The sequence below is a fragment of the Heterodontus francisci genome, chromosome 5, assembly GCF_036365525.1.
Source record: "Heterodontus francisci isolate sHetFra1 chromosome 5, sHetFra1.hap1, whole genome shotgun sequence".
Lineage (NCBI taxonomy): Eukaryota > Metazoa > Chordata > Chondrichthyes > Heterodontiformes > Heterodontidae > Heterodontus > Heterodontus francisci.
This window is the reverse complement of record NC_090375.1, coordinates 59,453,597-59,481,458: the sequence shown is the minus strand read 5'-3', so window position 1 is coordinate 59,481,458 and position 27,862 is coordinate 59,453,597. Positions and strand designations below refer to the sequence as shown.

The window sequence follows — 27,862 nt, the reverse complement described above, 5'->3', positions numbered from 1 at the left end:
GGGTACAGAAGAGGTTTACCAGGATGTTGCCTGGTCTGGAGGGTATTAGCTATGAGGAGAGGTCGGATAAACTCAGATTGTTTTCACTGCAACGACGGAGGTGGAGGGGCGACATGATAGAGGTTTACAAAGTTATGAGCGGCATGGACAGAGTGGATAGTCAGAAGCTTTTTCCCAGGGTGGAAAAGTCAGTTACTAGGGGACATAGCTTTAAGGTGAGAGGGGCAAAGTTTAGAGGGGATGTGCGAGGCAAGCTCTTCACACAGAGGGTGGTGAGTGCCTGGAACTTGCTGCCGGGGGAGGTGGTGGAAGCAGGTACAATAGCGACGTTTAAGAGGCATCTTGACAAATATATGAATAGGATGGGAATAGAGGGATACGGTCCCCGGAAGTGCAGAAGGTTTTCGTTTAGACAGGGATCAAGATCGGCGCAGGCTTGGAGGGCCGAATAGCCTGTTCCTGTGCTGTACTGTTCTTTGTTTGTTCTTTGTTCACATCCCATGAATGAATTTTTTAAAGTCATGAGAGTGTAACCTTGGGAGTCCCAGGATGAGTCCCAACAGCTCACCTGCCAAATTTAAGTGAGAACCAGGCTTCAAAATGGCAGCCACAAGTGTGATGGGCTGGTTGGTAGCCAGAAGTCCATTGAACCCACCCCCCGCCCTGTGAAACACCAAGGGACTGTGACTAGTAGTCTAATTCTGTATAGTGGGCTCCTGCTTTTCTCCGTATTAAATGAGTAACTAACTTTTTTACTTTCAGTCAGGTGATGCATTTCCCAGCTTTGTAATACAACAAATTTATCGGAGCGAACTGACCTGTGGCAGGAACCAGCTCCTGACCTCACACTAACTATAAATCAATTGCTTTACCCGCTCAGTGTAAATTTTATTTTAAAGTTTTTAACTATCAAGCTGAAGCTTCTCCAGAGCGCTTTTTTTAACTTTTCAACCCATCCCTAATTAAACACAGAGCGAGAAAGACCATGTTTAAAAAAATAATAATAATTGTGCAGGATTTGGCTGAGGAACTGGCTGGCTGTATTCAGGTCTTCAAACTGAGTTTAATTTGTCTCTTTTTTTTTTGGAAAAAAAAATTCAGTCCTGGTTAATGGTTGGGGTGTGGGGGAGGGAATGTTTAACAGTCTGTGTGTCAGACACAAAATAACCTCCAGCCTGTGCCACAGATGCAGCATGTGTGCAGACCTTGTCTGAACTCGCTTCCTCCTTAATTGTCTCTTCTGTCGGCTCCTATTGTGTGGAATTAAAGAAAAGAATCTAAATTATTTACAGTGGAGCCCCAGTGTTCTGTCTTTCACCTTCTTAACAGGCTATGATTCATTGGTGACTGAGATTCTTTTAAGCGTGGCTTTGAAGGTTGAGAACTTGCCCTCGTGATTCCTCTCCCAAAAAGCATTGCTTGCAGCTGAGCTACATGCCCAGTGAGGGTACTGAGCCTGTGTTGTAGAACAGTGTCCCATGGAGAGGGCAGGATCAAAACTGAAAGATTGACAAGAAGGGTTTGTTAAAAGCTGGAAGGATTGAGGGATGCACAGGTAGCCAGATTCTGGGAGGTGCTGTCGAAGGAGCCTTCGCAAATTGCTGCAGTACAACTTGTCGATGGTAGGCACTGCTGCCACTGTGTACTGGTGGTGGAGGGAGTGAATGCTGAAAGTGGTGAATCGAGTTCCAATCAAGTGAGCTGCTTTGTCCTGGATGGTGTCGAGCTTCTTGAGTGTTGTTGGAGCTGCATCCATCCAGGCTAATGGGGAGTATTCCATCATACCCCTGATTTGTGCCTTGTAGATGGTGGACAGGCATTGGGGAAGTTAGGAGATGAGAGAGTTACCAACCTCTGACCTGCTCTTGTAGCTGCAGTATTTATTTATATGGCTGGTCCAGTTCAGTTTCTGGTCAATGGTAATCCCCAGGATGTTGATAGTGGGGGATTTAACGATGGTAATGCCATTGAACATCAAGGGCAGATGCTTAGATTCTCTTTTTTCTTTGAGATGGTCATTGCCTGGCACTTGTGTGGCACGAATGTTACTTGCCACTTATCAGTCCAAGCCTGAATGTTGTCCAGGTCTTGCGGCATCTGGACACTGACTGCTTCAGTATCTGAGGAGATGCAAATGGTGCTGAACATTGTGCATTCATCAGCGAACATCCTCGCTTCTGACCTTATGATGGAGAAAAGGTAAAGAAGTGAAGATGGTTGGGCCTAGGAGCCTACCCAGATAAACTCCTGTGGCAATGTCCTGGGGCTTAGATGTTTGGCCACCAACAACCACAACCAACCTAGCACACTGTTTCCCATTGACTACAATTTTTCTAGGGCTCCTTGATGCCACAGTGTTAAATGCTGCCTTGATGTCAAGGCAGTCACTCTCCCCTCACCTCTTGAATTCCGCTCTTTTGTGCATGTTTGGACCAAGGCTGTAACGAGGTCAGGATCTGAGCGGTCCTGGCAAGAACGCAAACTGAGCATTGGTGAGCAAGTTATGGCAGAGCAAGTGCTGCTTGATAGCACCGTTGATACCTACCATCAATTTGCTGCTGATTGAGAGTAGACTGATGGGATGGTAATTGGCCAGATTGGATTTGTCCAGCTTTTTGTGGACAGGGCATACCTGGACAATTTTTCACAGTTGTCTAGATGCCAGTGTTGTAGCTATACTGGAACAGCTTGGCTAGAGATGCTGCCGGTTCTGGAAATCTTCTGTACTACAGCCAGGATGTTGTCAGGGCCCATAGCCTTTGCAGCATCCAGTGCCTTCAGCCATTTCTTGTTATCACGTGGAATGAATCAAATTAGTTGAAGACTGGCAACTGTGATGCTGAGGAACCAGTGAGAGAGAGAGAGGGACGATGGTCAGGCAGCTTGAAACAAGTTCTACAATTACTCAGTCAGAAGAGATCATCCTCAGCTGTGTTGCTTCCTGAAGTGGAATAGTCTGTCTACAATGGAATACTCTGCCAGCATTCACTATGTAGGCACAAACATTGAACCCTTACTGAACATATAACCCATACTGTGCGTAGTACACCATGTTTTACTCTGCCTCTACTCCTTTCTCCTTCAGTCGTGTGATACTACATTTGGGAGAATAGGTGGCAGAAGGACCCTGGGGAAACCTTTCAGGACCAGAGATCTCAACATGAGTGAGTGGTGAAGATCAGAGGGATACTGGGCCTCCACAGCTGTTAAATTCCTTCCTATTGTGTGCACTGTGGTTTTTAAAAAAAAATGTATATAAAGATATTTATACAGAGTTTAAAGGCTATAAAGAGGCGCTTAGGCAATGAGCCAGTAGTGGTCAGGCAGATTCAAATGAGCTGCATACCCACAAGTACTGATGAGTGGACTGAGCAATGAGTCTGATGATTTACTATCTGATGGAGGATTGGTAGGGTGGCGTTTAGGTTAGAATGGAGCCAGTATATGCTTCTCTTGTAATCTCGCAAAGTATAACATTTTACCATGTAGAAAGAGGCCATTCAGCCAGTTGTCCTCCAGGCTGGCTCTCTGAAAGAGTTATCCCTTGATCCCTTTCCCCGCATCCTTTGAAGTTTTTCAAATATTTTTCTACTTCCCTTTGAAAAGCTATTCTGGATTCTGTTCCTAACACTGTTTCCGGTCAGGCATTCCAAGTCATCATAACCCTGTGCTTTTTAAAAAAATCTCCCATCATTCTTTGGAGACCTTAAATTTAAGACCGTTACCAATCAGTAGAAATAGTTTCTCTTCATCAATCTTTTGCTCTCTGCTCTGTTTCACTTTTTTCCTTTTTTAGTGGATATTTCCCCATCTTATTCATCCTCTCAGACTGTATCACCTCTCACTTCTCTGTATTAACCCACATATGCAATCTACCTGTCCAATTTAGGAACCTAACTATGGCCCCCTGGAGGCATTTACAGCCCTCTTGTCTCAGTGGTAACATTCTTTCCCTCTCAGTTGTGGGTTCAAGTCCCACTCCAGAGACTTAAGCACATAGTCCAAGCTGACACTCCAGTGCAGTACTGAGGAAATGCTGCACAGTTGGATGAGATGTTAAACTGAGGCCCCATTTGCTCTCTTTTTGGTGGATAGTAAAGATCCATGACACTAGTTCGAAGAAGAGTAGGGGAAGTTCACCTGGTGTTCTGGCCAATATTTACCTGTCATCTGACACCACTAAAATGGATCACCTGGCCATTTTCATATTGCTGTTTCTGGGACTTTATTGTGTGAGAATTGCATCCCACATTTCCGACATTACAATAGTGACTACATTTCAAAAGTATTTCGTCGATTGTAAAACACTTTGTATTGCTGTTTCTGGGACTTTATTGTGTGAGAATTGCATCCCACATTTCCGACATTACAATAGTGACTACATTTCAAAAGTATTTCGTCGATTGTAAAACACTTTGGGATGTCATGGAATGTGCTTTGTAAAGGCAAGTTTATCTTTCTCTTCAGCGAGTCATGCTTCCTATTTTCTGTTGTCTCCAAATTTTGAAATGGTAACTGCTAGACTGCAGTCCGGGTCATTTTTGTAATGAATGTTAGTTTAGAGAGTGTGCAACACAGATTTCCTAGTTGCTGCCTGGTTTAAGGAAATACAAATACCAAAACCTTAGAACAATGTAAATTATGGGGTGATATAACCTTTCATAATTTTTAAAGTTTCTGACAGTCTAAAGAAGCAGACTGTTTCTAGTAGTTGAGGGGTCAAAAACAAGGGGTGATGGATACAAAAGTAAGTTCAAGAGGGTAGGAGAACCTTCTTCACATATCATTTTTAGTGAATGCTGGCAGACATGAAGAGAAATGGGAATATGGGGGGAGGGACATTAAATGTGATTGGGACAACATGGACTAGACGGGTTGAATAGCCTGTTTACATAGAAATACAAGGTAAGAAGGGGGATTAGATCCTGAAAGCAGATTTTAGTGAGCTAGGAAGGAGATTAAAAAGCAGGACCTCAAAAGCAGTAATTTCATATTACTCCCAGTCCCACATGCTAGTGAGCATAGGAATAGGAGGATTGAGCAATTGGGACACGTGGCTGGAGAACTGGTGTAGGAGGGAGGGCATCAGATTTCTGAGACATTGGGACCGGTTCTGCCGCAGGTGGGACCTGTAGAAGATGAATGGGTTGTATCTTAGCAAGACTAGGAAGAATATCCTCGCAGGGAGATTTGCTAGTGCTGTTGGGGAGGGTTTAAACTACATTTTCAGGGGTATGGGAACCTGAGGGGGAGCTCAGATTTGAGGGAAGCAAAACTGGTAACTAGTCTGGGGTGTGGGAACTAGGAGCAAGTATTAGAGAGGAATACCAAGGTGCACAGAATACTGGGGGAGATGGACAGCACTAGAGTAGGGAATAGTATGTTAGGTGGGGTCAGAGAAGGGAGAAAGTAATAAAGTCTGAAACAGGGCTAATATGCATGTATGTGAATGCACAGAGTGTGCTTAATAAGACTGGTGAGGTACAGGCGCAGTTTGCCATGTGGAAATATGATGTTGTGGCTATGAGAGACCTGGCTCAAAGACGGGCAGGACTGGGTGTTAAATATTCCTGGATACAAGGTGTTCAGGAAAGATAGGGAGGGGTGACGGTATTGATTGAGAGCATTGCAGTGCTGGAGAAAAAGGATGTCCAAGAGTGGTCGAGGACAGAATCAATTTGGCTAGACCTAAGGAACAAGAAAGGTGCAGTTACATTGCTTGGTGTTGTCTACAGGCCACCAGCTAGTGGGAAGGACATGGAGGAACAAATTTGCAAGGAAATTGGAGAGGTGCAAAATTATAGGGTAGTTATAATGGGGGACTTTAATTATCCAAACATAGACTGGGATAATAGAAGTGTAAAGGGCAGTGAGGGGCAAGAGTTCCTAGAGTGTGTTCAGGAAAATTTTCTACAACAGTATGTTGCTAGTCCAACGAGAAAGGAGGCACTGCTAGACCTGGTTCTTGGGAATGAGGTGGGCCAAGTGGATCAAATATCAGTAAGAGAGCATTTAGGGGAGAGTGATCATTGTATCATAAGGTTTAGGGTGACTATGGAAAAGGACAAAGAGCAATCCAGGGTAAGAATAATTAACTGGGGGAAGACCAACTTCAATGGGGTAAGAATGAAGCTGGGGCGAATAAACTAGAGTCAAAAGCTGGCAGGAAAACCGGTAGATGAACAATGGGCTACCTTCAAAGAAGAGAGAGTTTGGGCACAGTCAAGATATGTTCCCTCAAAAGGGAAAAGTAGGTCAAACAAATCCAGAACTCTCTGGATGACAAAAGAGGTAGCGATTAAGATGAAGAAAAAAAAGTGTGCTTATGACAGATGCCAGGTAGAAAATACTATTGAGAGCGAGGTTGAATATAGAAGGTCCAGAGGGGAAGTGAAAAAGCAAATAAGAGAAGCAAAGAGAGAGCATGAAAAGAGACTGGCAGCTAGCATTAAAGAAAATCCCAAAGTTTTCTATAGGCATATAAATAGTCAAAGGGTGGTAAAAAAGGAGTGGGGCCGATTAGGGGCCAGAAAGGGGATTTACACATGGAGGCAGAGGGCATAGCTGAGGTATTAAATGAATACTTTGCATCTGCCTTTGCCTGAGTTGCATCATCTTCCTTGGTACTGTTGAAAGAGGAGATAGGTCAGACAACAGAGGGGTTGAAAATTGATAAAGAGGAAGTATTAGATAGGCTGTCAGTACTTAAAGTGGATAAGGCACCAGGGCAGGATAAGATGCATCCAAGGATACTGAAGGAGGTGAGGGTGGAAATCAGAGGCACTGGCCATAATTTTCCATCCTTCCTTAGACTCTGGGGTGGTGCCAAAGGATTGGAGAATTGCAAACGTTACACCCTTGTTTGAAAAAAGGGTGTAAGGAAAAGCCCAGAAACTACAGGCCAGTCAGTTTAACTTCGATGGTGGAAAAATTTCTAGAAAAAATAATTTGGGACAAAATCAATTGTCACATGGACAAATGTGAGTTAATTAAGGAAAGCCAGCATGGATTTCTTAAGGGAAAATCATGTTTAACTAACTTGCTGGAGTTTTAAAAAATTAATTCATGGGATGTGGGTGTCGCTGGCCAGGCCAGCATTTATTGTCCATCCCTAATTGCCCTTGAGAAGGTGGTGGTGAGCTGCAGTCCATGTGGGGCAGGTACACTCAGTGCTGTTAGGAAGGGAGTTCCAGGATTTTGACCCAGTGACAGTGAAGGAACGGCGATATAGTTCCAAGTCAGGATGGTGTGTGACTTGGAGGGGAACTTGCAGGTGGTGGTGTTCCCATGCATTTGCTGCCCTTGTCCTTCTAGTTGGTAGAGGTCGCGGGTTTGGAAGGTGCTGTCTAAGGAGCCTTGGTGCATTGCTGCAGTGCATCTTATAGATGGTACACACTGCTGCCACTGTGTCAGTGGTGGAGGGAGTGAATGTTTGTAGATGGAGTGCTAATCAAGTGGGCTGCTTTGTCCTGGATGGTGTTGAGCTTCTTGAGTGTTGTTGGAGCTGCACCCATCCAGGCAACTGGAGAGTATTCCATCACAATCCTGACTTGTGCCTTGTAGATGGTGGGGAGTCAGGAGGTGAGTTACTCGCCTCAGGATTCCTAGCCTCTGACCTGCCCTTGTAGCCACGGTATTTATATAGCCACTCCAGTTCAGTTTTTGGTCAATGGTAGCCCCTGGGATGTTGATAGTGGAGGATTCAGCGATGGTAATGACATTGAATGTCAAGGGGAGATGGTTAGATTCTCTCTTGTTGGAGATGGTCATTGCCTGGCACTTGTGTGGTGCGAATGTTACTTTTTGAGAAGGTAACAGTGGGTTGATGAGGGCAATGCTGTTGATGTGGTGTACATGGACTTTCAAAAGGCATTTGATACAGTGCCATACAACAGACGTATGAGCAAACTTGTAGCTCATGGAATAAAATTTCCCAGGAGTCAGTGTTGGGACCTTTGCTTTTCCTGATATCTATTAATGACCTAGACCTTGGTGTATGGCACAATTTCAAAGTTTGCAGATGATACAAAACTTGGAAACATTGTGAACTGTGAGGAGGATAGTGTAGAACTTCAAAAGGACATAGACAAGTTGGTGGAATGGGCAGACAGGTGGCAGATGAAGTTCAATACAGAAAAATATGAAGTGATTCATTTTGGTAGGAAGAACATGAAGAGACAATATAGAATAAAGGGTACAATTCTAAAGGAGGTGCAGGAGCAGAGGGACCTGGGTGTATATGTGCATAAGTCATTGAAGGTGGCAGGACAGGTTAAGAGAGTGGTTAATAAAGCATTCAGTATCCTGGGCTTTATTAATAGTGGCATAGAGTACAAGAGCAAGGAAGTTATGCTGAACATATATAAGACGGTAGTTCGAATTCAGCTGGAGTATTGTGTCCAATTCTGGGCGCTGCACTTGAGAAAAGACGTGAGGGCATTGGAGAGAGTACAGAAAAGATTCACAAGAATGGTTCCAGGGATGAGGAATTTCAGTTATGAAGATAGATTTGAGAAGTTAGAACTGTTTTCCTTGGAAAAGAGAACGCTGAGAAGTGATTTGATAGAGATATTCAAAATCATGAGGTCTCTGGATAGAGTAGAGAGAGAGAGACTGTTCCCACGCTCGAAAGGATCGAGAACGAGAGGGCACAGATTTAAAGTATTTGGTAAGAGAAGCAAAAGTGACATGAGGAAAAACATTTTCAGGCAGTGGTTAAGGTCTGGAATGCGCTGCCTGGGTACGTGGTGGGGGCAGGTTCAATTGAAGCATTCAAAAGGGAATTAGACTATTTTATGAAAAGGAAGAATGTGCAGGGTTATGGGGAGAAAGCAGGGGATTGGAACTGAGGGAGTTGCTCTTTCAGAGAACTGGTGCAGACATGATGGGCCGAACGGCTGCCTTCTGAACTGTAACTGAAGAGCAATGGTCCCATAAGTAACCCTGGGGATGCCAGTGTTTACATCACTCCTGTCCAAAACACACTTTTTTTTCTTTTAACCAACTTCCTGTCCATGCTGTGACATTCCCTTTAATACCTCATGCATGAATTTTATCAATGAAACTCCTACATTGCAGCATTACCAGATGCCTTTATGAAAATCCTCATCCACAACATTCACTGTGTTCCTTTCAATAATATGTTCCCTTGTTTTGCCATGAAGTGCTAATTTTGCCCAACTTTTTTCCTCCTGTGTGAAATATTTTATACTCCGTATAAAGTGGCTTCTGGGTAGGGGAGTGGTGTTATTCAAGAAGTAGTTGGATTGTGGGGAAAGATTAACGTTGGGTTCTTATGGTATGATGAACTAGATGGGTTAAATGGCTTCCCTTCTCTGTATTTCATTTGCTATTTGCCCAGGAATGTTTTATCTATTTCACTTCTTCAGTAGGTTGCTGGAACTGCTACACTCTTCCCCTCCCCCACTCTCAACCTCAGATGCAGCTGAGTTTTGTACAATCTACAAACTAGATCAGTGTGTGGTGATCTTCTCAATCTAAGTTGTTCATATAAATTGGAAACAGTCAGCCTAGCAATGAAGCACGACTGAAGCTGTGATTGAATCACAGGATCCTGGATCATCAGCACTTTGCTTTTTCCTTCACCGTCCTCTTCCTCAATTCCTTTTTCAACCAATTTTCTGTTTCCTCCTCCCTTCCTGCCCCCTCCTCCATCTCTGTCCTTTTCCTCCATCCCTTTCCCTCTCTTCCACCTCTTCCTTCCCCCCACCCCCCCCCACGCTACTCTTCCAACCAGTTCTTCACATAGCTTCCACACCCTCCCTTTTCTACCTCCTCCTCCCTCCCCAACCTTTTCCCATCCTTCCTCCATTTCCTCTCTCCTTTTTAAATACCCTCCCTCCTTTTCCTGCTTTCCCCTCCTCTTCCCACTACAGCTTCCACCTTCTCCCTTTTCAACCCCCTAGCCCTCCATGTCTCTTCTCCTGCTCTACATCTGTCCCTCTTCCTACTCCTCCCACTGCAGCAAAGTAACATTCCCACCCATGTTGCTTTGAGTGTAAGCTAATCAAGTAGAAAGCTGTAGTGTTGCTCGAAGCTACACTTGAGTAGATGCAGGTCCCGAGTACTGAGTCACACAAACCCGGCCATTCAAACCCAGGCCTCTGCAGAGTTTGCTGATCTTGGCTAGGACCACCTGGGCAGTACTTTTGGCCTCAGTGCCTCTGGGCTAGGGAAAGAAGAAAAAATGTAGTCAGCTATGATACATCGTTGAACAGCTTGTCAACCCTCATCATCTAGGCTTGGAATATCCCAAGTATTTTTGTTTCTGATGCTCTGTTCAATGCAATAGAGCCTCTGGGGGTTGGGGGAAGGGCGGGGGGTGGTGGGGGCAGTGCAGGCGTGAAGTTTAAATCACTGCTGCTATTAACTTGCATAATTCTCTACTTACTGATGGTTCTGATTTAGGATTTATTCACCAATCAGGCGACAGTCCTTGGAATAGTTCTTGCCAAACCTCCAGACTAATGAAATCCAAACAGGATAAACCAGAGAGTCAGAAATATAAGTGCAAATAGGGCTGTGTCTGCACTTCGGGGGAGGATCATTATAGGGTTGTCTGGACGTTGGAGGTTTCACCACATGACCTTTGACCTCCAACCTTCCCGCCTGCATATTCATGCCATTGGGCGAAATGTCCATCCTCGTGACGCACTGTTTTCCCAAGCCCATTGGGAAGCAAACGCTCTTAACTGATGGGGCGAATCTTGACTGCCAGTCAAATAGCCTTTCTTCCCTGTGTCTGATAGCTTTTTGTTTATTAGTTATAAAAACTTTCAAAGAAAATTTTAAAAACTTTTTTTTTAATGGCCTTATGTTTTGTTTCCTGTGCTGCCTGGAAGATTAATTTTTAATTCCTGGAAATTTCGGAATGATCTGGGAGGGTTGGAATACCAAGGTCTGCGGTTTCGATGACAATGGAGTATGTAGTCCCAGCAAAAGGAGAGGCTAAAATAATTAACTTTAAATAGAAGTGATTAACAAAAACTGTAACTGTAACAGGGATTTAAGTACAGAATGCGATGGTCAACCACCCTACAGTAAAGGCCTGCTACTCGAGCGGGACCTGACGACATGGGTCGGGTCACTCTTCTGGGTTCGGGTCGGACACACAGTATTAATTGGACTTGCAAGGTTGTTTAAAAAGATGAAGATTGGAGCCGTGACGTCAGTGATTGTTTGGTCGTGGGTTAAACAGAAACCCATGGAGTTGTGCCCAGACAGGTTGTGCCACACTGTACCAGTATCTGTATTGCTTAAAATAAACAGCCATTGCCCGAAGGCTCAGAAAATATCATTATACGTTACCTAGACTCCTGCTTTACAGGTTGAAATACTTGCAAGTTTATCCAGTGAGCAGCATACTGTATGTGTGTAGACTAGAGTCCTGACTGATCATTTTATATATTTTTTTAAATACTGTATATTTTATAATTAATCACTCAGGACCTTCCTGGTCTCTGCATCTCAGCTGCTCACTGGATAAACTTGCAGCAAGTATTTCAACCTGTAAAGCAGGAGTCTAGGTAATGTATAATATTTCCTGAGCTTTCGGGCGACTGCTATGTTTATTTTAAGCAATACAGTGTGGCACAACCTGTCTGGGCACAACTCCATGGGTTTCTGTTTAACTTGTGACCAAACAATCACTGACTTCGTGGCTCCAATCTTCATCTTTTTAAACAACCTTTCAAGTCCAATTACAGTTTTTGTTGCTTATCTGCACAAACTGAAAAAGTGAAAAACGGATTCGGAATCATAAGGTAGGTAAAGTGAACATTCCACTGGCCGGCTGCAGGTCGGGTCGGGTGTGGGAAAAACTGGAAGGGCTGGGTCGGGCTCGGGTCCGATGTGGTTCTTTCAGGTTCGGGTCGGGGGTTTTTTTTTCTCCCGACCCGAGCAGGCCTTTACCCCACAGGATGCAGTGGTCTCAGTGCTGCTTGGGGTAGGGACAAGGGGAAGTTTGAGGAAAACAACATCTAGGGTTGAGTACTGGAGACATGAGAATGGGTAGATACTCTGGAGTTGGGATGAGGCAGTATTTAGACAGAACTTTCTCTCAGGAGATTAAATGAGTGGAGTTCATGATGGAATATTACATAGGATATATGGCACCTAAACAGGCCATTCGGCACAACTATCCATGCTGGAGTTTATGCCCCACTCGAGCTTCCTCTCATCTTTCCTCATCTAAATCTATCATTGTAACCCTCTATTCTCTTCTCCCTCATGTGCTTGACTAGCCTCCCCTTAAATGCATCTTTTACTATTCTCTTCAATCACTCGCTGCGGTAGTGAGTTCCACATTCTCACCACTGTTTTTGGGTAAAGACGTTTCTTCTGAAATCCCTATTGGATTTGTTGTGACTCTTTTTTATATTGATGGCCTCTAGTTATGTTCTTCCCCACAGGATGGATACAGAGAGAATGTTTCCACTTATCAAAACCATTCATAATTTTTAAAAGATCTCAATTAGGTCACTCCTCAGCTGCCTTTTTTCAAGAGAAAAGAGACCCAGCCTGTTCATCCTTTCCTGATTATGCCTGCCCACTATTGTGGTCAGGTGAGGAGGTGTCAAAGGGCTCTCCTCCTTTTCCTTCTCCTTGATTTGACCACAACAGGTTTATTTCCTTTTTAAAGTGGATATACTTGTTTAACTATTTATGAGCTATGATCATAAAAGGAACCAAAGAAAGAGGGTAGCTTTATTGCACTTTAAACCAAAGTAAGTAAAATAATAAACCTCTCTCTCGTCCCCCCACCCCCTTCCCCTCCCCCTCATGATTGGGGGGGAATTGTAGGGATTTTTGGAAGAGATTAAGTTGGTGGGACCATGCTGTGGACTGTCAGATGAGTGAGTAGAATAGTCCTCCTGTTGTCGCTTTCGGTCCCTCTGTCCCATTACGTATGTGTGTGGTGTTTCCTCCCCACTTGTCCAACCCCCCTCCCCAAGGTAGGGAGGGACAGAGATTTTCTGGATATTGATAAGCGCCCAATCCATTTTTATTTCTATGGCAATATTCTCTTCTGCTGTCTCTCACTGGGGTCTGGCTTCCGAGGCACTTTGCCACTGTGGCCATTCTTTGTGTGAGCAGGATGTTTAAACATCACCTTGACCTGGTTATAGTGATATCCTAGAGAATGGGTAAGCTGGACAGGATCCAACTCTGATGTGATGCCTGCCACTGCTGAACACCTACCTGTACTTGCTGTTGAGGCTCACACATGAAGAATGGTGTGGATCTGTAATCCTTGCGCCCTTTAGCATCTTCAGAAGGTGTGACTGAAAGCTCCCCTGCCTTTGCTGGACAGTTGTTTAATCTTCATTTCTTAATCCTCAGGTGCTGGCAGATGACTCCTGTCCCAGTGGACAATTTACTTTGCAGAACAAGTGCTGTGACCTCTGTCCTATAGGTCACGGTGTTATTAAAGAGTGTAACACCACCAACACCCTATGTCAGCCTTGTGAGGATGGTAAGTGTCAAGAGAAGGTCTGTAATCTCAAAATAACGTCGTCTCCAATCTTGCCCCTCCCCAAAGCTTTCTTCTCAAGTTCAACTCGTCATTCCTTGTGCTTGTCTTCCTGTCCCTGTTAAAATCACCTCGTCCTTTTTTTGTTTTAAGTGTTAGCTATGACTCCGTGGTAGCATAATCACCTCCGAGGCTGAAAATCTTCGGTTCAAACCACTGTGGAGACCTGAGCATATAATGTCGGTTAATGAAGTGCTGAGGTAGTGCTGCACTGCCTGAGGTGTTGTCCTTTGGATGAGATGTTAAAGCAAGGCCCCATCTGCCCCCTCAGGTGGATGTAAAAGATCCAGTTACACTATTCCAAAGAAGAGCAGATGCGTTCTCCCAGGCCCCTAGCCATTATTTATCCTTCTACCAACATCAGAATATCTGGTCATTTATTTCATTAATATTTGTGGAATCTTGCTGTGTATTAATTGGCTGCCACATTTCTCTACATTACAAATGGTGACTACACATAAAGTGCTTCACTGGCTGTAAGGTCCTTTAGGGGGTTCTGAGGTCATGAAAGGCGCTAGATAAATGCAAGTCCTTTCTACCAGTTCCATTTGTTCACTTTTGTTGCAGGTGTGACCTTCTCATCCAGTGCCGGTCTCGCCCACTGCCAGCTGTGCTCGAGCTGCCCTGAAAAGATGAAAGTCGAGTTGCCATGCGTAGTCACATTTGATACCCAATGCCAATGTGTGGAAGGATACTACTCATCCAGTGGCAGATGTGTGCCTTGCACCACCTGCCCACAGGGCTACGGGGTGGTGGTGGAATGCCACAGGGACCAAGATGCTGTGTGCCAGCCGTGCCCCCAGGGCTCCTTTTCCGAGAAGGCAAGCAGCTCACAACCATGTATGGATTGCCGCATCTGTGGCGAAGATCATTTTGTGTTACAGGAGTGCCAAGCGACCTCAGACACTGTCTGCCTGAGTAAGGCCTGCTCATGATATTCTGATTATCTTTCCTCTTCTCTCATCCTGGACAGGTTTGCTTAATCTTGCCGTCCCCAGGAAACTCTCCAGTGTGATCTTTTTCAGACAAATATTGAGAAACTCAGCTGCAGTCACAGTGCAGGACACCAGTGAAGAGCACGTGAAAATTGGTGGAATCTAATGGCAGAGAAGGAGGCCATTCAGCCCATTGTGCCTGTTCTTCCTCACTCTCTCTCATACAACAATAATTGTTGCCAAAAATATATCAGTTTCAGTCTTGAAAGTTTGAGCTAACTCCCAAAATCCATAGCATTTTGGGAGAGAGAATTTCACATTTCCACTACCCATTGTGTGGGAAAAATTCTTCTTGGCCTGGCTGTAATTCTCCCCCAGCCCCCCGTCAAAGGAAGTAGTTTCTCTATCTACCCCATTAAATCTTTCAAATTTTGGAACACCTTGATCAGATCACCTGTCAACCTTGTATATTCCAGGGAATATAAGCCAAGTCTTCACAATTCGACACTCTTAAGTTGTAGTAACGTTCTGCTATTTTGGTATATTTCCTTTTTATTTCAGGGAAAAGAGCCCCAGCTTGCTCAGTCTTTCCTGATGGTAGTATCCTCTCAACTCACACAAACTGAAATGAATCCAGTCTAATTCCATTACCTTGCCCTTACCCTATATCCTTTTATATTGTTCCAATTCCCCTTTAAATGATGATCTCTGCCTTGGTAACCATTTTTGGTAAAGAAATCCATGTTCTTTCAGTTCTAGCATCTAGTATTTTTTTTTCTGCCCTGCCATCTGTTAAACTTAGCATTGGTTGTGGTGACTTGGTTACAAGATGGAGCTAAAATGTGGTTTTCATTCCCTCCTGCCTCTTGTTTAGACAAAAACTCATCACTACTAAGGAGACCGCAGGTCGAGCCAGTGAGAGATGATGCCAAGTTCATGACCTCTGTGGAACCCGGGTCCAGCACGGTCAACTTCACTGCCTACGATACGGGGAAGAACATCATTCCGGTTTACTGCTCCATCCTTGCAGCAGTCATCGTGGGACTTGTAATCTATGTCACTGTAAAATGGTGATTTTTTTTTTTAAACATCCCCAGCAACTTCAAATGAAGCTTATTTTTAAAAACAAATTGCTCTTCATATTTTGCTGTTGATTTAATTTTCCCTCCTCAGAAAAGGAGGGATCATCACCACCACTCAGTGTAATGTCAATCCACAGTAGGTCAAAAGGTCTATCCTAAATTAGCTGCACACTGTTGGCACTCAGCAATTCCTCCCAAAAAAGAGGAAAGAGGAGAAAACAGTAAGGGAGAGAGGAAGAGAGACTAGATGGGAAGGGGAGAAAAAATGTTTCCCTCATAAATCTAGTTTGATTTTACATGTGGTTTCTGCTGACAGATTGACAGACCTGACCACTAGCCTTGTCCACTGTCCAACCCCCTCCTCATTCTCTGTCCCCTTGTGTCCTATTGTCCTCATGTGCTGCCTTACTTCATGAATTCTGACCCCCCCCCACCGCACCATTTGTTGACCACCCCCCTATTTTGACTGTGCTGCAGTTTCCACACACACATTCACTTTTAACTTTTTCTCATTATCCCACTTTTTCACCCTTTCCTGCTCTAACTCTTTTCACTCACCCACTCTCACTATCACTCGTCTTTCTTTTACACTTTGTCTCGCACTGTTACTCACTCTCTCTTTCCTCGCTCTCTCCCTTTCTCTCTTTCCTCGCTCTCTCCCTTTCTCTCTTTCCTCGCTCTCTCCCTTTCTCTCTTTCCTCGCTCTCTCCCCCCTTCTCTCTTTCCTCGCTCTCTCCCCCCCTTCTCTCTCCCCCGCCTTCTCTCTCCCCCGCCTTCTCTCTCCCCCGCCTTCTCTCTCCCCCGCCTTCTCTCTCCCCCGCCTTCTCTCTCCCCCGCCTTCTCTCTCCCCCCCTTCTCTCTCCCCCCCTTCTCTCTCCCCCCCTTCTCTCTCCCCCGCCTTCTCTCTCCCCCGCCTTCTCTCTCCCCCCGCCTTCTCTCTCCCCCGCCTTCTCTCTCCCCCCCCTTCTCTCTCCCCCCCCTTCTCTCTCCCCCCCCTTCTCTCTCCCCCCCTTCTCTCTCCCCCCCTTCTCTCTCCCCCCCCTTCTCTCTCCCCCCCCTTCTCTCTCCCCCCCCTTCTCTCTCCCCCCCCTTCTCTCTCCCCCCCCTTCTCTCTCCCCCCCCTTCTCTCTCCCCCCCCTTCTCTCTCCCCCCCCTTCTCTCTCCCCCCCCTTCTCTCTCCCCCCCCCTTCTCTCTCCCCCCCCCTTCTCTCTCCCCCCCCCTTCTCTCTTCCCCCCCCTTCTCTCTTCCCCCCCCTTCTCTCTTCCCCCCCCCTTCTCTCTTCCCCCCCCCTTCTCTCTTCCCCCCCCCTTCTCTCTTCCCCCCCCCTTCTCTCTTCCCCCCCCCTTCTCTCTTCCCCCCCCCTTCTCTCTTCCCCCCCCCTTCTCTCTTCCCCCCCCCTTCTCTCTTCCCCCCCCCTTCTCTCTTTCCCCCCTTCTCTCTTCCCCCACCCTTCTCTCTTCCCCCCCCCTTCTCTCTTCCCCCCCCTTCTCTCTTCCCCCCCCTTCTCTCTTCCCCCCCCTTCTCTCTTCCCCCCCCTTCTCTCTTCCCCCCCCTTCTCTTCTTCCCCCCCCTTCTCTCTTACCCCCCCCTTCTCTCTTCCCCCCCCTTCTCTCTTCCCCCCCCTTCTCTCTTCCCCCCCCTTCTCTCTCCCCCTTCTCTCTTCCCCCCCCTTCTCTCTTCTTCTCTCTCCCCCCCCTTCTCTCTTCCCCCCCCTTCTCTCTTCCCCCCCCTTCTCTCTTCCCCCCCCCTTCTCTCCTTCTCCCCCCCCCTTCTCTCTTCCCCCCCCTTCTCTCTTCCCCCCCCTTCTCTCTTCCCCCCCCTTCTCTCTTCCCCCCCCTTCTCTCTTCTCCCCCCCTTCTCTCTCTCTCCCCCCCTTCTCTCTCTCTCCCCCCCTTCTCTCTCTCTCCCCCCCCTTCTCTCTCTCTCCCCCCCCTTCTCTCTCTCTCCCCCCCTTCTCTCTCTCTCCCCCCCTTCTCTCTCTCTCCCCCCCCTTCTCTCTCTCTCCCCCCCCTTCTCTCTCTCTCCCCCCCCTTCTCTCTCTCTCCCCCCCCTTCTCTCTCTCTCCCCCCCCTTCTCTCTCTCTCCCCCCCCTTCTCTCTCTCTCCCCCCCCTTCTCTCTCTACTCTCCCCCCCTTCTCTCTCTCTCCCCCCCCTTCTCTCTCTCTCTCCCCCCCCTTCTCTCTCTCTCTCCCCCCCTTTCTCTCTCTCCCCCCCCCTTCTCTCTCTCTCTCCCCCCCCTTCTCTCTCTCTCTCCCCCCCCCCTTCTCTCTCTCTCCCCCCCCTTCTCTCTCTCTCCCCCCCTTCTCTCTCTCTCCCCCCCCCTTCTCTCTCTCATCCCCCCCCCTTCTCTCTCTCTCACCCCCCCCCTTCTCTCTCTCTCCCCCCCCCTTCTCTCTCTCTCCCCCCCCCCTCTCTCTCTCTCCTCTCTCCCCCCCCTTCTCTCTCTCTCCCCCCCCCTTCTCTCTCTCTCCCCCCCTTCTCTCTCTCCCCCCTTCTCTCTCTCTCCCCCCCCTTCTCTCTCTCTCCCCCCCCCCTTCTCTCTCTCTCCCCCCCCCTTCTCTCTCTCTCCCCCCCCTTCTCCTCTCTCCTCCCCCCCCTTCTCTCTCTCTCCCCCCCCCCTTCTCTCTCTCTCCCCCCCCCTTCTCTCTCTCTGCCCCCCCCCTTCTCTCTCTCTCCCCCCCCTTCTCTCTCTCTCCCCCCCCCTTCTCTCTCTCTCCCCCCCCCTTCTCTCTCTCTCCCCCCCCTTCTCTCTCTCTCCCCCCCCTTCTCTCTCTCTCCCCCCCCTTCTCTCTCTCTCTCCCCCCCCCCTTCTCTCTCTCTCCCCCCCCCTTCTCTCTCTCTCCCCCCCTCTCTCTCTCTCCCCCCCCCCTTCTCTCTCTCTCCCCCCCCCTTCTCTCTCTCTCCCCCCCCCCTTCTCTCTCTCTCCCCCCCCCCCTCTCTCTCTCTCCCCGCAGCTGGAACACATGCAAACAGAAGAAGCAGCTGGCGAAGGCACGAGCTGGTGAGCTCGACGCAGGACCCGAAGGCGAGAAGCTGCACAGTGACAGCGGAGTGTTTGTTGACACACACAGCCTACATGAACCACAGCTCAGTAAAGGTATGTCCTGCTCTGGCAGTGGGATTTGACTGTTCGATGGGAGCTCCTCATTATCTCAGTCACCTGTGAGAGTCCAAGAGTGTGTGCAGACTGTGGAGGCATCGCAGCTAAGCCTGATTCTGTTCCCAGTGCACGCTGAACAACAAGGGTGGGGAGTTGGAAGGGGGAATCGTGCCTGGGTTGACCTGGTGCAGTTTGTGCCGCTAGTGAGCCAGGCAAAAGGCTGTTTCCCTGCTTACCCGACTACAAAGATGTCCGGTTGAGGAATGAATGAAAAGGGGGTGAAATAGTGAGGTGGGTTTGGGATTAAAATTAAAGCGTGTGTAAACAACACTTCATGAATTTTCCTTCTCTGGCTTGCGTTCGGCTATTGAGGAAGATGTTCCCCCTATTAGCCATTGGTTTTGTTCCCTTCTCCTTGCCTCTCCCTTTCCGCCCTCCAAATCCCAAAAATACCTTCTCATGACCAGACAAGTTATTAGAAGTTTCAGCTGCGGCCTGTAATTCAATCCCAGGTACCTGCTATGAACCTCTTGATTAGATTTCAGCCTGTAACTCACTCCTAGATTTCTGTTTTTCTGTCAAATTCTGACATCTTGTTGACTGTTGCAGTTCCAGTATTGACCACTAGTTGTCTAACTTTGTCTTTTTTGTCCCTCCCCCAGTTGCTCGTGCTGACCCGCCCCTTTACAGCAAACTCCCACTGCAGAAACGTGAAGAGGTCGAGCGGCTACTTGGCAGCCAGAATGCCAACCGAGCAGATTGGCGCAGCCTTGCGCACCTCCTGGGCTACGATGAGGAGCGTGTGGCCACCATTGGCCGTGGAGAGGACCCAGCTCACACGCTGCTGTCTGATTGGTCAATGAGGGATGGTGCTAGCTTGGACGTGCTTTGCAAGGCCTTGGGGAGGATGGAGAGGGACGATGTCGCAGAGCGTCTAAAATTGGAGCAAGCCGTGATCTCTCTGGTGTGACCGAAAAGGCAACATCCATAGTCAACCTTTTATGCATTAAAGATTTTGACTTGCTTACAGGCAAAAGGGGTTCACCCAGACTCAAAAGTGCGGCTGGGTCTTTTAAGTTAATTTAAAAAGAAAACCTCTTGACTGTAGCTGGGATATGTTGTGAGGCAATCAGTTGACTGTGTGGGAATTGGGAATCTGGAATCCATCAGTAGATGGAGTCATGCTTTTGGCCCACATCAGATGATGCTTTGAGACGTGTGGGAGATTTTTTTTTCTTGATTTTAATTATCTCGCATCCTGTGCACAATTGCACAGGCAAAGTTGCCTGCTCCATTTTTCTGGTTTCTTTGCTCACTTCCTCTTCCTGTAGGTGCTGACTCTCGCTGTGGGTTCGGGAATGGTAGCACAGTTGTTATCTTACTGTAATAGTAATTCAGAGTCCTCGATTTAATGATCGGGAGACATGAATTCATAATCTCACCACGACAACTGTGGAATTTAAATTCAATTAATTAAATAAATCTGGAATAAAAATCTAGCATCAGTAATGATGGTCATGATTGTTGTAGAATCCCATCTGGTTCACTTAATATCCTTTTAGGGAAGCAAATTTGCCATCCTACCCGGTCTGGCCTATGTGTGTCTCCAGACCCACAGCAATGTGGTTGATTCTTCACTGCTCTCTGAAATGGCCTAGCAAGCAACTCAATTGTATTCAAAAAGGTGACCTCACCACCACTATTTCAAGGGCAATTAGGGATGGGCAATAAATGCTGGCTTTGCCAGTGATGTCCACATCTCGTGAATGAATTAAAGAAAAAAAAAAATCCTTCGGTACCCGGCCTCTTCTACCTTGCTAAAGCAGCTATTCTTTGTGTGGGATGGCAAATGTGCCACCTGAGCCAATCCTTTTCTCACTGGATGGCCAAAGAATAGTGCAGACCCTTTCCAGTGGGGGAGGGGTATTGGAGGAAGGCTGTTTTTTTGTGTGGGGATAGGAGGAAGTAGCTGAACTGCAGGAAGCCATTCTGGTTTTTGGTTCTCCACAATGGCAAACTGGATCTAGATATTCAACCTGGTTTCCTGGGCCTCTGGATTGTCATTCCAGCTGGCCAGTAGTCCTGATCACACCTATTGTGTGCATAGGCACTCCTTGTTGATGACCCTAACTCAAATCAGGCTTGTCTGGTTCAGGTGCTTCGTACTCGATGACTGCCAAATGCAATGGCTCCCCACAAAATGGCTGCCAAGGTTGCCCTTAAAATGGCTGCCCGAAGTGACAAGAAGTCATAAGTCAGTGTGGCCACAGTGAGCAAACTATCTGCATCTTTGTGATTTTATGCATCAATTTTTTTTAAATTGTACCTCACTTCTCAGGCACTGAATAAGTTCCCTTGATGGCTCAGTAGGTGCACTTGCTGGGTTGTGGTACTAGGGCAAACTGACCAGAAAGGTACAATTGAACCACAAGTCAATGCTGCGTTAACTGATCCAAGTCGGGGGACCTTTGGCATCAGCCCACCTGGGGGTTAAGGAAGGGAGCATTAGCCAGTGTTCACTCCCTCACTGCTACCTTCTGCTGGAATTTGCATTAGATAGGTAATAGGTGAGGATATTATTGGTTGTGACCCCTGTTACAAACTGTGCCAAGATGTAGATAGGCTCATAATGATTTTAATTTGAATGCATTTTGAGGGGGAGGGGTGGGTGAGGAGGGTTATGGAACTGTACTCCAGCAAGAGTTAACACCTTCAGGAGAGGAGGCGAGTACATAATGGCCAAAAAAAAAAATCAAGAAAAACTCTGACCTATGTGTTACTCTACTTTCGAAGATACAATTTATTAGGGTGTGGACATGTTTTTGCATGGAGTGGTGGACTGTTGTAAACTATTAGTATCTCTTTAGAGTCCAGATTGAAATCTCCGCCTGCAGTAGATGCATGTTTCCTCTGTCTTGTGTCAAATGAGTTTGCAAGTCTCAGTCCAGTTCCTAGTGGACAAACAAAATAAAATTGCCTACCGATTATAGCTGTGGGACAGCATACATAAGAGACTAGATTGAGAACATATAATCTTCCAAGGGGAAATTCTGTATAAATGTTCCCCTCATTTCCCCAAAGACAATCAAGCACAAGGCACTGATGGTGGCTGGTGCAAGAAATAGAACTTGAAATCCTTGGTTGATATTCAGCCCACAGGAGATTCTGGGGGCAGTGTTGGGGCTTCAGTCTGTTTGTGGTATAGGTAACTTGAGAGTACTTTGTGTAGTGTAGTGGGAGCTTTGCTCTGTATCTAATCCATGTCTGATCCTGTCCCTGTGGTCAGAGAAACCTGTACAGTCAATCCAACTAAACAAGGGCGGGACAGAAAAAGATCAATCAAAATGACTGCTGCATTAACTAAAATGGCAGGCCATGTCCAATATTGTGAAGTATTTACTAATCCTTGTCAATGCCAATTTGTTGAGGCAAATCCATTACCTATGTTTGTATTGTTGTATATAATTTTTTTCAATAAATATGGTAAACTGGTACAATATCCAGAGATTTTGAAAAAGAGGAGGAATTGTATCCTTTCTTTGGCTGATTCTTCTGGAACTTTCTCCTCTTGTACATAATTAAAAATGAAGGCTGGGCTTTTCTGCTTTGGTGTTGTAGACAGTTTAACCTTCGACTCATTGTGCTGTCATTGCATAATTGTGTCCGACAAAAATTTATATCTTTTTTTTAAAAAAAAACCACGTCATTTCCCGGCGGAGCAGCAGGAGAAGGTAGCGACTCTTCGTTGGGTGAGTGAAGGCATCAGGAGCTGTGTTTTAAAAGTAAGTACTTACTGTTTTACTTACTGTTTTCCTTGTCTTTGAGTTTCTTTTGGCGCCGGAGGAACCGGAAGCTGGTCGGCAGCGAGGACTCCTGGGTAGGTATTTTCCTTAAAGGTGCGGAGCTGAGTAAACCAGAGCCACTACACATGTAGTGTCTCCCACCCATCCTCCTCCTCTAACCTAATAATAAGACCCTTTTTACCCTCCTCTAACCAAAAAGGACTGAGCAGGTAAGCTATTTACTGTTTTTGTTAATATCTATAGTTGTACTTAACTAAGGGGTAATTGAATAAAAGAAATGGCAGCCAGTGTAGTGTATTGCTCCTCCTGCAGAATGTTCGAGGTGAGGGGAACCTCCGGTGACCCTGCCGACTTCACCTGCTGGAAGTGCATCCGTCTCCAGCTCCTATCAGACCGTGTTAGGGAATTGGAGCTGGAGCTGGATGAACTGAGGATCATTCGGGAAGCTGAGGGGTTGATAGATAGAAGCTACACGGAGGTCGTTACTCCACAAATCAAAGGCAGCTGGGTAACAGTTAGAGGTGGGAAGAGGTCAGTGCAGGGATCTCCTGTGGTCGTTCCCCTCAACAACAAGTATACAGTTTTAGATACTGTTGGGGGGGACGGCCTATCGGGGGCAGGCTGCAGTGACCGGGCCTCTGGCACGGGGTCCTGCACTGTGGCTCAGAAGGGAAGGAGGGAGAATGGGAGAGCACTAGTCATCGGGGACTCGATGGTGAGGAGTACCGACAGGCGGTTCTGTGGGCGCAGGCGAGACGCACGGATGGTTTGTTGCCTCCCTGGTGCCAGGGTCCGTGATGTTTGTGATCGCGTCTTCAGGATCCTTAAAGGGGAGGGGGAGCAGCCAGAGGTCGTGGTGCACATTGGCACCAACGACGTAGGAAGGAAGGGTGGCACAGATGTTAGAAGTGAGTTTAGGGAGTTAGGCTGGAAGCTGAAAGCTCGGACGGACAGAGTTGTTATCTCTGGTTTGTTGCCGGCGCCACGTGATAGTGAGGCTAGGAATAGGGAGAGAGCACAGCTGAACACGTGGCTGCAGGAATGGTGTAGGAGGGAGGGCTTCCAGTTCTTGGATAATTGGACTGCATTCTGGGGAAGATGGGACCTGTTCAAACAGGACGGGCTGCATCTGAACCAGAGGGGCACCAATATCCTGGGAGGGAGGTTTGCTAGTACTGTTCGGGAGGGTTTAAACTAGTTTGGGAGGGGGATGGGAACCGGACTTGTAATCCAGGGACCAGTGGGTCCACTCAGAAAGACAAAGAGTGTAGTGAGGTATTGGGGAAGGTAGCACTGTCACAGAGGACAGATGGGCACGGAGAAGGGTTAAAGTGCGTATACTTCAACGCAAGAAGCATCAGGAATAAGGTGAGTGAATTGAAGGCGTGGATGGGCACTTGGGACTACGATGTTGTGGCCATCACTGAAACGTGGATAGGTGAGGGGGAGGAATGGTTTTTGGAGGTACCTGGTTATAGATGTTTTCATAAGATTAGGAATGGTGGTAAAAGAGGTGGGGGGGTGGCATTGTTAGTTAGAAATAGTGTAACAACTGCTGAAAGAATTTTCGAGGAGGATCTGCCGACTGAGGCACTGTGGGTTGAGGTCAGGAACAGGAAAGGAGCAGTCACCTTGATGGGAGTTTTCTATAGGCCCCCCAATAGCAGCAGGGAGGTGGAAGAGCAGATTGGGAAACAGATTTTGGAAAGGAGCAGAAGTCACAGGGTAGTAATTATGGGGGATTTCAACTTCCCAAATATTGATTGGCAACTCTTTAGATCGAATAGTTTGGATGGGGTAGTGTTTGTGCAGTATGTCCAGGAAGCTTTTCTGACTCAGTATGTAGACTGCCCGACCAGAGGGGAGGCAATATTGGATTTGGTACTAGGTAATGAACCAGGGCAAGTGATAGAGCTGTTGGTGGGCGAGCACTTTGGAGATAGTGATCACAATTCTGTAGCATTCACTGTGGTAATGGAGAGGGATAGGTATGTGCAACAGGGCAAGGTTTACAATTGGGGGAAGGGTAGATATGATGCTGTCAGGCAGGAACTGAGGAGCATAAGTTGGGAGCATATGCTGGCAGGGAAGGGCACGGTCGAAATGTGGAACTTTTTCAAGGAGCAGATAGTAGGGGCCATTGATAAGCATGTCCCTGTCAGACAGGGAAGGGATGGTCATGTGAGGGAACCGTGGTTGACAAGAGAGGTTGAGAGTCTTGTTAGGAAGAAGAAGGATGCGTATATAAAGTTGAGGAAAAAGGGCACAGGCATACCTCTGGAGGGATACAAGATGGCCAGGAAGGATCTGAAGAAAGGGATTAGGAGAGCTAAGAGAGGGCATGAAAAATGCTTGGCGGGTAGGATAAAAGAAAACCCCAAGGCCTTTTACGCGTATGTCAGAAATATGAGGATGACTAGGGGGACCATAGGTCCGGTCAAGGACAATAGCGGGAGACTGTGTGTTGAGCCGGAAGAGATAAGTGAGGTTTTGAATGAGTACTTCTCTTCGGTATTTACGAATGAGAAGGGGTGTATTACTGAAGAGGACGGTGGGAAGCAGACTGGTAAGCTCGAGGAAGTGCTCGTTAGGAGGGAAGATGTGTTGGGGTTTTTGAATAACTTGAAGATAGACAAGTCTCCCGGGCCTGACGGGGTATATCCAAGGATGTTATGGGAAGCAAGGGATGAAATTGCAGAGCCGCTGGCAATGATCTTTTCATCTTCTCTGCTGACGGGGGTGGTACCAGGTGATTGGAGGGTGGCAAATGTTGTGCCCCTGTTCAAGAAAGGGAATAGGAACAACCCTGGGAATTACAGGCCAGTTAGTCTTACTTCGGTGGTAGGCAAGTTGATGGAAAAGGTGCTGAGGGATAGGATTTCTGAGCATCTGGAAAGACACTGCTTGATTCGGGACAGTCAGCACGGTTTTGTGAGGGGTAGGTCTTGCCTCACAAGCCTGATTGAATTCTTTGAGCAGGTGACCAAGCAAGTGGATGAGGGTAAACCAGTGGATGTGGTGTACATGGATTTTAGTAAGGCATTTGATAAGGTCCCCCATGGTAGACTTATGGAGAAAGTCAGGAGGCATGGGATAGTGGGGAATGTGGCCAGTTGGATTAAGAATTGGCTAACTGATAGAAGGCAGAGAGTGGTCTTAGATGGTAAATACTCAGCCTGGAGCCCAGTTACCAGTGGCGTGCCGCAGGGATCAGTTCTGGGTCCTCTCCTGTTTGTGATTTTTATTAACGACTTGGATGAGGAAGTCGAAGGGTGGGTCAGTAAATTTGCAGATGATACAAAGGTTGGTGGAGTTGTGGATACCGAGGAGGGCTATTGTCGTCTGCAAAGGGACTTGGATAGGTTGCAGTGCTGGGCTGAAAAGTGGCAGATGGAGTTTAACCCTGAAAAGTGTGAGGTCGTCCATTTTGGAAGGACAAACATGAATGCAAAATACTGGGTTAACGGTAGGGTTCTTGGGCATGTGGAGGAGCAGAGAGACCTTGGGGTCTATGTGCATAGATCATTGAAAGTTGCAACTCAAGTGGATAGGGCTGTGAAGAAGGCATATGGGGTGTTAGCGTTCATTAGCAGAGGGATTGAATTTAAGAGCCGTGAGGTGATGATGCAGCTGTACAGGACCTTGGTAAGGCCTCATTTGGAGTACTGTGTGCAGTTCTGGTCGCCTCATTTTAGGAAGGATGTGGAAGCCTTGGAGAGGGTGCAGAGGAGATTTACCAGGATGTTGCCTGGAATGGAGAATAAGTCTTACGAGGAAAGGCTGAACATTCTAGGCCTCTTCTCATTAGAAAGGAGAAGGAAGAGGGGTGACATGATAGAGGTTTATAAGATGATCAGGGGAATAGATAGGGTAGACAGTCAGAAACTTTTTCCCCGGGTGGAGCAAAGCGTTACAAGGGGTCATAAATTTAAGGTGAAGGGTGGGAGATATAAGGGGGATGTCAGGGGAAGGTTCTTTACCCAGAGAGTGGTCGAGGCATGGAATGCCTTGCCCGGGGAAGTTGTTGAGTCAGAAACTTTAGGGACTTTCAAAAGGCTTTTGGATAGGTATATGGATAAAGGAGAATGATGGGGTATAGATTAAATTGTCCTTGACAGAGGACAAAGGATCGGCACAACATTGTGGGCCGAAGGGCCTGTTCTGTGCTGTATGTTCTATGTTCTATGTTATGCCAAATAAACATTTCAAATATTAAGCTCCACTCTCTCCAGTTTGCTTGTGGTTGTTTATTTCTCATGATACTCTAGGAATTTTTAAAAATAATCTGCCAACGCCATTGCATCCCTTACAGTAGGATGCATAAACTTTAACCCCAGGTTTCCACCCTCATCTGAGATTAATCTCTGTGGGGTGGAGTGCCATAGGTACCAGCTATCTTCCACACAAGTGTCCATTCTTTGTCACAGCAGAATACTTAATGGTGGAGTGCTTCATTGCCAAGTCTGATCTTGTTCTTTATCTCTAACACACTTACTTTCCAGTCATTGCATCATTTAAAAGATTATAATAGATTTTTGAACCACCTTCTGAAGGTGTGGAGTGAGATTAGGGAGTGCGCAGACCATGTGGTCAAGATGGCTGAAAACCAAATTGGATTGGGTCAGCTGGGGAGAAAGACCATCAAATGGGAATTGGATAAGTACAAAGGAAACTGCTGCAGAGCTGTGGGGGAAAAGCAGGGTAGTGGGACTAATTAGATAGCACTATACAGGCATGATGGGTTGAATGGCCTTCTGTGCTGTGTGATTCGATGATTTCTGGGCATCAGAGTCAGTTGGACTCATATATCAAATGGACAGTTGGATTTCCAGTGACCGTGGCATATGGAGTTAAAGCTGTCGAGACAAGGGTGGGTAATTCAGGACAAGAACACCTTTAAGAATGTGGGAGGGGGGAAATGACCCAGGATCTATAAATGGCTTGCCTGAATTTAGCTCCACTCCTGCTGAGGTTTTGGGGACTGCTGCTGTACTGCTTGTCCCCATCAATCATTACCTGCAAAAGAATTATGGTTTTAATCGAGATCAAAGCAATTTTACAGGCGAATGTGATACCCTGAGTAAGCAGAGCTTCAACAAGCTCGGATTTGCAGAAGTCAAAGGTGAAAGGCTGTGCCTTTCCGACTGACATTGACAGTTGCCATGTATGGAACACATTTATTGACAGGCTTGGAGGGACAGCAGGGGATGGAGCATTTGAACATTACATTCTCTTTTCCTTCACTTTTTATGATCTGCTGGGTGCCGATTGCTCTCCAAAGTTTCATTCACTGGCCAGCTTACATATGATTTTAGAAGGTGAACATCAGACTGGCATCAAATACAAGGAAGTGAACCTTTAGCTGTATAGTCTTGGTCAGGCTCCAGCT

At 46.8% G+C, this 27,862-nt stretch overlaps 1 protein-coding gene across 1 annotated transcript in view; it reads left to right on the top strand.

The window, feature by feature from the left end:
- nradd (neurotrophin receptor associated death domain) overlaps window positions 1-22,250 on the top strand; it is a 40,847-nt gene extending 18,597 nt beyond the window's left edge. The window contains exons 3-7 of the mRNA XM_068030811.1: window positions 13,363-13,495; window positions 14,120-14,470; window positions 15,362-15,557; window positions 18,525-18,667; window positions 19,333-22,250. Coding sequence (XP_067886912.1) covers window positions 13,363-13,495; window positions 14,120-14,470; window positions 15,362-15,557; window positions 18,525-18,667; window positions 19,333-19,640 — 1,131 coding nt within the window. The 3' untranslated portion in view covers window positions 19,641-22,250. The remainder of the gene's footprint in view (window positions 1-13,362; window positions 13,496-14,119; window positions 14,471-15,361; window positions 15,558-18,524; window positions 18,668-19,332) is intronic.
- Window positions 22,251-27,862: the final 5,612 nt, after the last annotated feature.